Genomic DNA, 15,960 nt, shown 5'->3' with positions numbered 1-15,960 from the left:
ACCAATACAACAAACATTATAAATCTCTACAGAGAGAACCATTTTAAAGAAATTCAACAAAATTAAAACTAGTAGAAAATCTTCAAACATCTGTCAAGCAGGAATTTTGTTGAAATAAAAACAGATACTATTGGAAGCATGAGGTGGTGTGAGACCACAGAATGGGATATTACACTATTGTAGAAGCAGTGTAACACTAAAGTATGGGGTGGTGTGATACTGTTGTATGGAGTGATGTGACAATATAGTATGGCATGGTGTAACACTACTGTATGGGATAGTGTGATGCTATAGTATGAAGTAAAATCATAGTATGGGAAAGTGAACACCACTGAATGGGATGGTGAACACCATAGAATGGGGTGGTGTGGCACTATTGTATGGACCAGTATTGTATGAAACTAGACTGTGGGGAGGTATGACACTACAGTATGGAATGGTGTGAATCTAGTGTAATAGGTGGTATGACACTATGTTGTTGTTGGCACTCTGTCGCTTATGACGACGAGGGTTCCAGATGATCCGATCAATGGAACAGCCTGCTCATGAAATTAACGAGCAAGTGGCTGAGCACTCCACAGAAACGTGTACCCTTAACATAGTTATCGGAGATATTCAGCGTGACACAGAGTGTGACAAGGCTGGCCCTTTGAAATACAGGTACAACAGAAACAGGAAGTAAGAGTAAGAGAAAGTTGTGGTGAAAGAGTACAGCAGGGTTCGCCACCATTCCCTGCCGGAACCTCGTGGAGCTTTAGGTGTTTTCACTCAATAAACACTCACAACGCCCGGTCTAGGAATCAATCCTATGACCGCAAGTCCACTGCCCTAACCACTAGGCCATTGCACCTCCACTTATGACACTATAGTATGACACTATAGTATGGCATGGTATAGCACTTATGATACTATAGTATGGTATGGTATAACATTATTGTATAGTGTGGGGTGGTGTGACACTATAGGTGCAGTGTGATGTTATTGTATGGGGTGGTGTTAAACTACAGTATGGAGCAGTGAGACACTACAAAATGGGTTAGTGTGATACTATAATCATCAGATGATGTAACACCTATTGTATGAAGTAGTGTTACACCACTGTATGGGATGCTGTGACACTATAATATGGGTTGGTGTAACACCTTAGTATAAGGTGATGTGACACTATAGTATGGTGTGCTACTGGTGTAATTAGGAACTGAACTTGTTACACTGAACAATAACCAAAAATTGTAAGGCAGGTAAATAACTTACTCTAACAATATTAGTAATATTTGTAATAAAAACATGATGTTGTGGCCTTCATTATACACAAATCTGAAAGTGTTCACCATTTCTGATGATATCTAATTTGTCAAGAGAAAACAACATTGGAGAACATGACACTAGAACAAGGAACAGCAGGAAAAATTCAGAAAAAAATATACCTGAGGAAGACATCTCTGTCAAGAGGAAGAATACAGAATAATAATGGTAGATCAATAGTCAATAAATGAAGATATATATATATGTGTATATATATATAATTATCATTGTATCAAAACATTTTGCATAAAATTTGGAAAATAATTTTTAATATAACAATAAAGTATTCTATATATTATCATTTGACTGTTAAATACCAAATATTGTCAATATCCACCTTAAAATTGGTGGATAATAAAGGTTTGCTACCACTGTTATTTTTAAATAACATCTACCCTACTCCTCTCCCTTCCAGTCATTTCAAGACAAAGTGCAACCTAAAACTAAACTAGGAGGTGCTTCAGATTTGAAGTACTTCAATCAACTTATTTCTCCAAAAGCAACAAAGTTTGGTCATTGGTTCTGAGTCATTACTATGAAAACACCAAGGTAGCTCTGTGGCGATACTTCACAATTTCAAACTAAGAATAATAGATAGTACTGACATTTTGAAGAAATGAGCCACTAAGAACTTGGTAAATACACCCCATGGGTAGTGTTGTGGGTAATAGTAGGAAAATAATTTTTGTTTTATATCACAAGCTGCATCATACTTTTGTTCAGTATTACAACTGAATAGATCAATAGATCCATCAATGCTTATGAGACAAAATATTGATGATGTGTATGTCATTTCTTGCACTGTCTAAGACACAATGGTATGCCTACTGAATTATCTCAAGGTATCATGGCTAACAATTTAAATACTTTTGGCATAAGAGCTACTTTATGGCTTTATAATAATGCAAGAAATTTACAACTAAGAGGAATAAGTCTGCGAGCTGTTCATACATTCTTCGAAGACTTTGATGGCTATAAGTAATTGTTCTATTAGCAGGGTTTTAATTTTCCCCTTGAATACAACTTTTAAAAGGATCAACCACGAACACCACAATTAATTACCCAACAAGTCACACATTTTTTTATACTGTCAATGAATGAGCTCCTACAGGATTCACCATCAGTACATCACTCAATATAAAGTCGAGAGAGATAGACAATAAATTATCGTTTCTCTTTCTTGAAAAAAAAAAGTAGTGGCAAAAGTGTCAAATGGAGGACAACTCCTGGTTATATTCCAGATCTAAAGAATGAATTAACAGGAAATGTGAAAATAATTCTATAGAATGTTTTACAGGAAGTATGAAGATAATTTGGTCATTTCATTTTTGTTGGTTTTTTGGATCTACAAAATATTAATGACCAGACTGATACAAGAGGAAAAAAACACAAAAACACATTTATGTTTATCATTTAATGCAAAGAGAGAAAGAAAGTTAAAAACACATTGTGGAAACAAATTTAAATAAAAAGAAAATTCATTTATAACACACATATGCATCCATATAAGCATGCACATTTTACTCCTGTGGCTTGCATATCTCTGCATATGTCTATATGAAACATTACATTTCTGAGTAATATGTGCAAACACAGCCAGGTGTAACATGCCTTCAATCATAGGACAGGTCAATTGCTACAGAAAATTCATGTTCAAAGACTGGACTATCCTACATTATAGTAAGTCTTGAACTGTGACATCTTTACACAAATTAAAATTGTAGTTATAAACTTATAACAAGAGCAATTACCTCATGCAAGAATTTCAATAGCAATTTAACCTCAGAAAAACACAACAAAGAACATTGTAAGACAACTTAAAAACAAAAGCTACCAATCAGCTTTAATTAGTAAAACCAATCTCATGAACAATGTCCAAATGACTCCAGTGAAATTAACAGGAGAATTTAATTACAAAAGCATAGTTAAAGTAAATAATTAATGACTTCATATAGCCAGAATAGGAAATGATATATTATTTAGTAGAAATTTCTGAAGAATTACATGAAATAATTTCACTACAGTTTACAAAGTATTTATGGGGAGAAATGGCAGTAAGAAAGAAACATTTTAAAGAAATATAAAACAAAAAAAAACAGTTTAACACTTAAATTTACAACACAAAATTATATCTTACTTTTTGATTTAGCACCTCCACTTGCTCTTGTGTTACTTAGACCTGCTGTACGGTTGAATGTGGATTTACGAAGCGGTTCTGGTGTCTCAGGAATTGTTATTTCATTGCTACCCACCATCATGAGAGAATCAAGACTCGTGAGAGAATCACTGTAAGAAGACTGATAGGATCGCATACTATTTGGAGTGACAGCAACTAATGATCGGAAATAGTTCTCCTGTTCAATGCTGGATGATGTCTCACCACTTGAGGTACCTAACAAAGACAACCAACAGAATACAGCTGTTATTTTTAACATACATACACAAACAATATATATATATATACACACACACACACACATTCATACATACAAATATGTATATGCATATATATACACACACACCTATCTTCCATGCTGGCATGGGTTGGAAAAGTTTGATAGGAGCTAGGCAAGCCAAAGAACTGCAGAAGATGTCTTTGTTTGCTTTGGCATGCTTTCTACAGTTGGATGTCAACTATTTTACAGAGTGTACTGGGTGCATTTTATGTGACACCAGCATTGGTACCTTTTACACGGCACTAATACCAATAGAGTTGTCAAGTAACTTGCATGACAAATACCTCTCAGCTGGAAGAGAGAGAGAGAGAGTGGAACTGATAGAAGTGGGTCTGTGCCAGTTGAGAGGTTAAAGTATAATAGAGGAATAGACATAGGTATCTTACAAGATACTCCAGTAGGAAGAGAAAGAAATGGAAGAAGAGATAAAGTGAGAGACACAGAAAGAAATAGATGGTCTTCTCAAGAACAGCAAATTGCCAGAAGTCAATTGTCTCTTGTCATTTCCTCGGTGAAGCCCAGCGTCCAAAGATCCTTTCTTACTACTTCATCCCATGTCTTCCTGGGTCTAACCCTTCCGCAAGTTTCCTCTACAATTAGAGCTCAGCACTTCCTTATGCAGCTATCTTCATCCAAACACATCACATGACCAAACCAGTGCAGCCTTCTCTCTTGCACACTAAATCTGATGCCTCTTACACCCAATTTTTCTCTTAAAACTCCATCAAACATGCACACTGACATTGCCCATCCAACAGAGTATGTTTGCTTCATTTCTTTCAAGCCTTCACATATCTTCTGCCATCACAGCCCATGTTTCACTGCTTTGTAGTATAGTTGTCTGCACACAGGCATCATACAATCTACCTTAATAACTCTCAGATCTTTGCCCAGCCCATTCTTATTCTGGCAACTATGCTTTCAAAGCATCCTCCTCCACAGCTAACTTGGTCACCTAGGTAACAGAAGTAATCAACTACTTCTGAGTATCCCTCCAGACATTTGAGGGAGTCTATTTCCTGTATATTTACATTCTTAGTGTTTATTGTACCTGCGCATACAAATACTATTTTCTCTTATTCTTCCTATGACACTTGCCTCTCTTATGTGTCAATAGTTTGCACTGGGTATAACATATAGAATTAATTCTTACCTACACCTTTTCTACATATTGAGCAAGGCCATCTCCCTGAAGGAATTAGTGATTTGTCTGTTTTCCTACTTACTAGGACCTTGCTACATTAACTCTAAGGCCCTTTGATTCCAGACCTTGCTTCAACACTTGAAATTTCTTCTCTAATTCTAGTAGAGATTCAGCTATGAGAACAAGGATATCAGTGTAGAGGAGCTCCCAAGGAAAACCAGCCTTAAATTCCTCTATTAAGGCCTATGATAAACAAAAGGGGTCTGAGAACCAACCCTTTGTGAACTCCTACCTGTACACTAAATCCTTCCTACACTCATTGCCAACTTTCACCGTATTGACTGCATCCATGTCCATAGTCGGTACACCTCTCACCAACCACTCATCTATCCCTAGCTTTCACATTGCCCACTAAATAAAGTAGCGGAGGACCCTGTCAAAGGTTTTCTTTACATCAACAATAGCCAGGTATAGAGTTTTGTTTTTGGCATGATACTTTTCATGTAGTTACCTCACCAGGAAGACAACATCAGTCGTGCTTCTTCCTGGAACAAAACCAAATTGCATCTCATCTAGGCTTTCTTCCTAATTAGTTGAGCTATGACCCTTTCTGTAACCTACATCACCTGGTCCAACAATGTGATACCTCTGTAGTTATTTCTGTCTAAGGCATCACCTTTACATTTGGAATAATCAACTATAATGATTCAACACCAGTTGTTGGGTATGACCCCTTCGTGGACAATCTGATTTACTCTATGGGAGACTAAGCCATATCCTACTATGTCAGATATTTTAAGCATCTCAGCAGTGATTCATGATGGGCTAGGGGCTTTCCTTGTTTTCATATCCTTAATTGCTTTATTTACTCCCTTCCTCTATACATTCTCTACATTTAGCAGCCTTTCATAGTAGTACTTCCAGGCTACTTTCTTTGCAGAATCACTAATTACAAATGAATCATCATCCATGTGAACACACTTTTATCCTACAACATCAAGATTTTCTCTGACACATTGTCTTGCAAGTTGAAACACCTCAAGCCACTTGGTCCTCATGCTGCAGTACATTGACAAACTGCTTCCTTACTGTTTCTCCCCTAAGTAAATGTACCTGTCATTTAGCTTCCTTTTTAGCAACATTATACAGTGCTCTGCTACCATTACTCTTGCAGTCCTTAGGCTTGTTTTGTGCCCTAATGGCTTTGTCTACTTCTCTGTACTACCAACAAGTCACCTTAGGTCTGGTGTGTGTGGGGGGGGGGGGGAGGACATCACACCAGCTACAAATTTGGTTAGTGGCCCTCATTAAGTTGTCCCATAGGAACTTCTACTTGTCCTCTATGTTATATGTTACTATCTCCTCCTCTTCATCAAATACTTCAATTAGAATATCTCTAAATCACTGACTATCCAGAAGATCCTTAAGTTTACAAAATCTTTCTTTTTCAGAATGGTTTCCTTCTCGGTATCCTTTTAACCCAGCGTCTGAATATATATATATATATATATATATATATATATATATAAAGTCTTTACAATGGATCAGATTTTAGCTTTTATTTAAATCGATATACATACAAAAACTCACATGTGAGTATTTTGCTACGTTTGATAACAGATATAATATTTTTACAAAATTTTAGTATAAATCTATAAATACATACATATATATATATATATATATATCTTATACATAAATGGCAATTTTTGTCTGTCAGTCTGTCTGTTACCATCTTGCTGCCTACACCAGTGACCCAATCTATACAAAACTTAGCATACATGTTAAACTAACATCCAGTTCAATTACAGGCTAATTGAATTTCAATAAAAATCTAGGGGCATTGGGCTATTATTTGTTAAAATGAGAAGGGTGCAAAGAGTGTTAGTATGAGAGAAATGTGGTGGCAAAGTTAATATAACTGATATCAAAGAAAGGGAGAACAGCATTGTGTAGGCGACAAATATGGAGTGGCAGTGGGATGTAATATTAATACATCTGTCATAAGTAACTTTTAAAACACCAAGGAAGGGAAAGAAAGGTGGGTGTGAGGAATATGTAACTTTAAGGAGGGGGGTAGGTTGCTTTCTTGCTGTCCATCACCAAAAAACACACACAGACAGACAGACACACATTTATATACATACATATATGTCTATTATACACCATTTTAAACTCATAATTACCTCTGTGTGTATGTGTGTGTGTGTGTGTGTGTGTGCGTGCGTGCGTGCGTATGTGTGTGTCTTTCTACTTACCTGCCACACCATGAAAATTTTAAAATTATGTCAAAATTTTAAAATTTTATATATTAAAATAATTTTCCACATCAAATCCAATTTTGTTATTTATTTGTTCCAGAAAAATGTTACTAAAGTTTAAAGTTTAATCAATTTTACCTAATAAGAAAACAGGATTTGGAAGCTGGTATTTTATTCATGATAACTGTCTATCACAAAATGAAAGCAAAATCATTATGAGGATGAGTTTTTATTAAACAAATGAAAGCAAAGCATTTTGACAACCAAAGTTGTAAGAACTTTTGAAGTTTTAATAAGTTTTAATGGATAAAACCATGTGAAATGGTCAAACAGACATGTAAATAATTTAAAAAGAAAATCATCCTCAACAAAGTGTTTTTGCGAAAAATTGCACAAATCTGTCCTGATCAAGCAGCCTATCTGTCAGGAAAACATGGTCTGACATGGAATAAACAAAAATATATGTAAGACATTCTATTGTAAAAATTGCCTGGCGACGACAGGCTATTCAGCTGTTATATATATATATATATGTATATATATATATATATATATATATATATATAAAATTGAGATTCTGTCGAGAATTAGGTACTTAAGTTGAAACACCAAGTCAGTGCGGTAATAGCTGTACAACCCAAATTAAGGTGAATAAAATCAAAATAAGCAACAGGATATCAAGAGGTGATGCAGTACAACCATTTCAAGCGGCTCCATTTAATTGAACAATGCAATCATTACATCAATTCAAATGGAGGCTATCATCAGTTGCATAAATAAATAAAATTTTTAATCAGTTGGACACATTAATATAATTTTACTCAAATTCTCTAACAGAGCAAGAAGAGGGAAAGAGTCCATGTTGCTACTAATGTAACTAAGACTATACTACACTTCTAAGAACTGTATGAAGTTTGATAGGGTCATAGCTTGTAAAGGATTGTGGTTCATTTTTAATTTATTAGTCTTTTTTTATCAACTACCAAATCTAAGGCCAGAGGACTGTCTGTTTAGAAAGGAGTGAGTTGACAGTTTATAGTTAGGTATAATTGTAAATTTTGTCAGGATTTTAAGATTTGTGAAGTAACTGTCTATAAAGGAGGCTGGGTAGGGGAGGACCCCAAATCAAGATGTCAATTACCAGTTAAAGGGGCAAAATGCTAATAAAATGTATGATGTTATGTTGTATAAAGATAAAATTTAAGATTACTAAAAATGATATTATAACCAGAATAGATAAAATGTGTATATATACTAATTTTCAACATTAGAAAGGGAAGATTACATAGAATTAGTTTAATATTCATTCCTGTGCTTAATTATTTACTCATTAGGTGGTTTCTATAAGGATTGCTCTGGGTATTTACTTACGGAATACTGGGGCAATAAACCATGCTATCTTTATATTAATTATAAGCTAAGAATCAGGAAAAAAATCAGAAAAAAATAAGTTGTGCACAGATACATACACATATTTAACTACGTGCACACATGAAAATATACACAAATATTTGTACTTTATTTTGGGTATGCTATAATCAACTCTCATAGACTTAAGTAACTAGAAAGTTTATATCTCTCTTTAAGAACATTAATAACTTATAAGAAAAAAGAGGTTAATAGGTAAAGGTATCAATATAAGAAAACAAAATAACAAAAAATTATAGAGAATAGTAAGAAAATATATATAACTTATTATATATAATACTAGGGGGTAAGTTCACATCAGATATGACACTAAAAATTAATTTCCCTTATCCAGGATCAAGTGTAGCACCTTTAAACGCTAATTTCGAAAATATTTAAATGTATGGATAACCCTATGTATGGATGATACTCTTAGGTCTAATCTATTATTAATCAGGTTGCCCTTGTCCCTATACTTAAATTTCTATTTATTTATGCAGCTAAGGATAGCCCTGCATTTAAATTGATGTAATGATTGCATTGTTCAATTAAATGGAACTGCGTGAAACAGTCGTACTGCATCACCTCTTGATATCCTGTTGCTTATTTTAATTATTATATATATATATATAGATATATATATATATATATATATATATATATACACACACACACACACATCTACCCACATATGGTATCAATATATATGTATAATATGTGTGTAAAAGATTATAACAGCCGTATTTTTCAATTGATTTTCTCCAAACTGGGAACATACATTACTTATGTTCCAGAGGTAGTGTTAGACTCTTAAAAGTTTTCACATAATGAGTAATGGGGATCCTGAGGGCAAAAAATACCCATTCCTGAGTTACATGAAGAAGGGAGGTAACTCTTTGCAAAGTAACTTACAGAAATTGATTGTCTCCCTTACATTCATTGGTCAAAAAATTATCACAATCTCATCTAATATATGTGATATATATGTATTTTCTTTTCATGCCTATCTCCATCTCTCGGTATATCTCTATATCTATCTCTATCTATATCTCTCTATCTATCTCTATCTCTCTGTATCTATCTGTCTATATCTTATCTATCTTATTTGTCTAACTAGCTAGCTCACTCTCTCTCCTCCTCTCTCTATATCTCACTCACTCTCTATTGTTTTCACTTTAAGTTTTGTTATTGTTTTCACTGTAAATCTTCAATTGCTATTTACAAACAACAATGACAAATTACTGACAAAAAGAAGTTCACAATTACTGATGGAAGTAATTTCATCCATAATTTACTGACAGAAGTAACTTCAAAAATTTCACTTAAATCCGTACACTTAGTTAATTTCCCTAAAAATTCCTTATTTACTTTTGCAATGGTTTTGTTTTTATGTTGTTAACAGCTTCTTTCTGGTTCCTTCGATACTGGCTCTTTGGTTCACTAAGTGACAAATTTCACTTCAACCCATACAATTCTTTATTTTCCATAAAAATTTCTTATTTACTTTCTGCCCATCATATTAAGAGATATAATTTCCATTACTCAGTTATTTTCATTGTTTACTATCTTCTGCACCCATGTATTTCTGTATATGTATATAACCAAGCCTAGAAGGAAAGTGTCAAATTTGTTTACAATGTCAAGGTAAGCCAAAAGAATGTCCAGGGAAAGAGCGACACCTGCAGAAAGAGAAGCATATCAAGAATTGAACAGACTGTGCACTATAAAAGCCAGAGCATCTCAAAGTGATGAATAGAGGTATGCATGGCTGACAAAGAATAGGATCTCTACTGCAGAACAAAGAGCAGTTGCAACAGCTCAAAGACGCAACTTCTATGAAGTAGCTTTCGATTATGATCCAGCAGTTCGATTATGATCCAATGGAAACTAGAGTTTCCATAGGTGCAATGACAGCTGAGTGCATACATTGTAAAGCAAGGAAGTGGCCTGGAGAGACACCTGCACTGTGATGCAGTGGAGGAAAGGTTAAACTACTTGCAATCCCCCAACCTCCAGAGCCATTGAAGAAACTGTTGTCATCAACTGACCAAGATTCCAAGTACTTCTAAAACAAAATGAGACAATATACTACAGACGACATCATTTGAAGCCACAAGAGATACAACTGAGCCAGGATTCATGCAAACTTTCAAGATCCAAGGTCAGATTCATCACCGGATTGGCTCACTACTACCTCTGCCAAATGAATCACCAAAATCGGCCTTTCATTGTTTATAATCAGTTACAAAATAAGCAACACAAAATGTGTTTTTGAATTATGTGTATTTACTTCATATACATATACGAGTTGAAAACTTTCTTTTAACATTTCAATTAATGTCAATGCTCTATGCTGGCATGTGGGTTGGTGAGTTATTAATGTAGAAAGTTGGCATCTCAGCTACTAGCAGATGAGACCTGCGCAATCTAGACAGCATTTTAAAATTTCATTATTCTCTTTAACCTGGGCAATGCCATATATATCTGCTAGTATATATATATATATATATATATATATATATATATATATATATTTATATATATATATATATACACACACACACACATTGCCCAGGTTAAAGAGAATAATGAAATTTAAAAATGCCATCTAGATTATGCAGGTCTCAACTGGTAATAGCTGAGATACCAACTTTCTACATTTTATATATGTGTGTGTGTGTGTGTATGTGTGTGTGTGGTAGTATCAAAAAGTTCCCAGACTAGTTATCTATAATAAAAGCGAAATTCTATCGGTCCATCTGGTACCCAGTATTTCAGCCTACATCTGCTCTACATAAACATATTATAGCATTTCGAAATCAGGATGATTCCAGGATTGAAAATCTGCTCTTCAGTTGGTTCTTGAACATCCAACATTGGGATTTGGCTTGAAAGCATTTGAATTGCTATTTCTAGCAGGTAAAGTTGGCTGATTCACGCCATTTTGGTTGATGTTTGTCAAATGACATCAGAAATCAAAGGGGAGATAAATGACATTCACTTCATTAATTTTGTCGATTAAGAACTTTTAGACAAATTGGCCAACAGTTGGAATTCAACATGGGGCTGGAACAAAAGAAAGATTGCATTACAGAATTAATTCTCATCTGTCCTTAACTTCTGATCAAACATCACCAGGAAATATAGTCATTATAGACATATAATAGTCATGCTATTTAGCTTTCTTTAGTTTTGGGATTGCAAGCCCAATTAGCTCTTCACAGGAGCTGCCTTAAAAGTCTGCACAGAATGTCACTTTTAACCTAGTGTCTAATAAAAAATAAATTCTTTACCTAAGTTTTAACATGATCTTTGAAATAGTCACTTTGTGCAGCAATACACTGATCCCAACATTCCTGCCATTTGGAATCTGGCCTGGAAGTTGTTTTCCATAAGCAAGCCTTTTGCGATTCACTCTTGATCTCGACAATAGTGTTAAAAGTGCATTTTCATCTTGGAGAAGAGATGAAAGTCTGCAGGTGCTAAATATAGCAAATAGGGTGGGCGCAGAAGTGATACCATGTTGTTTTTGGTGAGAAACTCACGAGTGAGAAGAGCATGGTGACAAGGTGCATTATTGTCGTAAAGAATCCAATCACTTTTGCCAAATATCCTGCCTCAAACACTTCAAAATATTGTTGATTGTCCTCTGACAATCCTCATGCACAAGCTAATGAATTTTCTCTACATTTCCAGATTTGATACTTATGGCAGGTCTCCCAAATCACTCATCATCTTACAGGGATGTTCTTCCGCTTTTGAAATATCCATGCCACCTGAAACATTGCCTCATCACCATAAGCTTGCCGAAGCATGCTCAATGTCTCTGTAGCAGACTTCCCAAGTTTATCCTAAAATTTCATGTAAGCTCTTTGTTCCAACTATCTGTCCATAATAAAAATCACAGACTACATCATACATATGATCAGAAAAACACAAATTTCACAACTTGTGAGGTAAACACATCAATGTCACTGCTAGCTCTCACTGCACACACAACCATGGGCTGCCATCTGTTGATGTGCTACAGAACCAGTCTGGGAACTTTTTGATACCACCTCATGTATGACATCATCTAAAAAATGTTCTATCTTTATTTATTTTATTGAGTTATGCATGTGTATTTGCTGTGCAAATGCTAGTATAGACTTATGTCTTAATACGCAAATCCATTTTAAATGTATTGTCAATTTTTTATACATACATACATACATACATACATACACAGATACTACTGGGAATGTGTAGATGTAGTTACCTCTATTTTTCTTGCATGTGTGTGTGCATGTATGTATATGTGTATGTATGCATATATCTATGTATATTGTGTGTGTGTGTGTATATATATATAGATGTATGTATACATTTATGTGTGTGTGTGTGTGTGTGTGTGTGTGTGTGTGTATACACACTGGAGCAAGCACATAAATGTGAAATAAGGTGGAAAAAAGAGTACTCAAATACCAGAGGTAGAGTAATATGTTTTATTTAAAAGCAGCAGAAATATCACAAAAACTGTTACTCAGAGTTTCATGTTCCCATTCGCTGGACAGTTTTGTTAGAATGAAAACTGTCTGACAAACGGAAGCATGAAGTTCTGAGTAACAGTTTTTGTGATATTTCTGCTGCTTTTAAATAAAGTATATATATATATATATATATATATATATATATATATATATATACCAAAATTGAACCAAATTCGATGACTGGCACCCATGCCAGTGGAGCGCCAACAGCACCATCCGAGCAGGATCACTGCCAAAGCATTAGGGGTGGTTAGCATTAGGAAGGGTATCCAGCTGTAGAAACTCTGCCAGATCAGATTGGAGTCTGGTGTAGCCATCTGGTTCACTAGTCCCCAGTCAAATCATCTAACCCATGCCAGCATGAAAAGCAGACGTTAAATGATGATGATGACGATATATATATATATATATATATATATATATATATATATATGTATGTGTGTGTATATTTTATTCTATATATATAGGTGCAAGTGTGGCTGTATGGTAATAAGTTTGCTTCTCAATCACATGGTTCTGGATTCAATCCCACTGCATGGCATGTTGGGCAAGTGTCTTCTATAACCTCAGGGCAACCAAAGCCTTGTGAGTGGATTTGGTAGATGGAAACTGCAAGAAGCCTGTTGTGTATATATATATATATATATATAGCAATTAGAAAATGGAGGATAATATGCTGTACCCAATGACTTGCAGACAGTGTATCCCGTTGAATTAATTAACTTAATTTGTAACTAAAGTGACAAAAAACCACAAAGTGAACATCTAAGTATGGTTATGCACACGGACTTATATATTGGAGTGTCTATAACTATTTGTATGACCTCACGTATTGTTTGTAGGCTTTTTATGTGCCTTATATTTTTATATTTTTATATGTTAGATTTTCATTTTTCATTTATTTATTTTTTATTTTATTCTTGCTGTACCCTTATTTTTATTTTTATTTAATTTTTGTTCTTATCTCTTACTGTATATTTGTATGGAATTTTTTGTGAATCTCTGAAGAGGCCTAGTGAATTGTGCATGTACCCCCATTTCAGCATTTCATCCACTAATTACTCCGGCAGGAGCTATTCGGATAGAATGGGGCATGCCAATGCTAGGTCAAAACAGCTGTAAGTTTAAGTTTATGTTTATTCTCAAATTCTTTATGTATCTTTATTTGTAGACCCGGTTGTCAATATAACATGGCTTGTCATAAACACTTGTACTTTGTGGTTTTTTGTCACTTTAGTTACAAATTAAGTTAATTAATTCAACGGGATACACTGTCTGCAAGTCGTTGGGTACAGCATGTTATCCTCCATTTTCTAATTGCTATATAAATTTAGGGTAACCCCTCCCCTTTACCTGCACCCACTTATTACACTTAGTATAACACTAGTGTAACAATAATTGGGTACCCTCCCAGCAGTATATTGGATAGATACTATCCCTTAGTGGGTTGAATCCGCAACCCCTAACTCTCTTGCATTATATATATATATATTTATGCTTGTGTTTGTCCCTTCACCATTGCTTGACAACTGATGTTGGTGTGTTTACAGCCCCATAACTTAGCAGTGTGGCAAAAAGAGAGCGATAAAATAAGTACTACGCTTACAAAAAATAAATCCTGAGGTCAATTTGTTCAACTAAAGGTGGAGCTCCAACATGACTGGAGTCAAATGATTAAAACAAGTAATATATATTCATGGGTAGTGGAGCATGTAGAGGTAGCTGTCTATGTCTTTTATAAGCGTGTGAGTGCATATATGTATATATGCATACCTACACATGTGTTGTGTGTACGTGTGTGTACACATGTACATATGTAGATGTGTGTGTGTGGTGTGTGTGTATGTATATATATATATATATATATATATATATAAGGGCATGTATGGGTATCTGTATATAAAGGTATATATATATATAAGGATATGTATGTATATGCATATATTTTTATGTGTGTGAATTTTGTTGATACAAACATTAGACCACACCTTCTCTCCCTACCACCCATTCTTTCTCTAAATATATAGATACTTGCATCTCCCTTACTCTATCTCTCACCCTCAGCGTCTACAGGCATATTGTTGTCGTTGTTATTTATTATTATTATCATTATTATAAGTAGTAGTAGTAGTAACAACAACAAAGCACCATAATTTTGGTGGTTTGTAACATTGTCATAACAGTATTTAACAATACTTACTTCAATAAATAGCTAAGTAACTATCTAGTTTGTGGAGAGATAATAGTAGTTAATATAACAGAAACATTTATTATATCAACTTTAATGAGATGGAATGCAGTGTAACTGGCATGACGGTTGAGCAACAAATACTAAACATTATAAACTACCTGAGATAACAGGTCTACAAATATTTCACATCATATCTGTGGATTTGGTGGCTCAGATGAATACTGTATACTAATATCATTTACATTAAAATATTAGAATACATAATTATAAACAAGTTTAATTCAGTTTCAATTGAACTGGAGCTAATTTGTGAAATATGAACAAACATGTGACAAATACCTTATTTAGAATTTAAGCAAACGACAGAGGTGTTAAGATTTGACTAGTGAAAAGTTGGATTAGAGCAGTCTATTGGGTACCTACTAAAGGTACATAACTCAATCATCACTCCTCAGGTAGGTAAATATACTAAAAAAAAAACACCTTCCACTTAATTTAATTACTTGGTGTTTAGTTAAAATAAACACATCTAAATATTTTAAATTTGTCAGGAGTGTCATGGTAGGTCTTGCCAACTGACAAATAATTGAAACTATTTTAAAGTTGATATATAGTTGCATACCTAACACTTTGTTTATAGATTACAGAGAGAAGTGCAGTGCTAATC

General features: G+C 34.4%; 1 protein-coding gene across 1 annotated transcript in view; it reads right to left on the bottom strand.

Annotated features, from left to right (window-relative positions):
- LOC106871234 (myotubularin-related protein 13) overlaps window positions 1–15,960 on the bottom strand; it is a 134,519-nt gene that overhangs the window by 87,712 nt on the left and 30,847 nt on the right. The window contains exons 9-10 of the mRNA XM_052967744.2: window positions 3,443–3,697; window positions 1,428–1,442 (exon numbers count right to left, since the gene is read on the bottom strand). Of these exons, the coding sequence (XP_052823704.2) occupies window positions 1,428–1,442; window positions 3,443–3,697 (270 nt within the window). The remainder of the gene's footprint in view (window positions 1–1,427; window positions 1,443–3,442; window positions 3,698–15,960) is intronic.

Source organism: Octopus bimaculoides, chromosome 5 (genome assembly GCF_046866305.1).
Source record: "Octopus bimaculoides isolate indiv1 chromosome 5, ASM4686630v1, whole genome shotgun sequence".
Classification (NCBI taxonomy): Eukaryota; Metazoa; Mollusca; class Cephalopoda; order Octopoda; family Octopodidae; genus Octopus; species Octopus bimaculoides.
The sequence above is the reverse complement of the archived record's forward strand: the minus strand, read 5'-3'. Positions and strand labels throughout refer to the sequence as shown.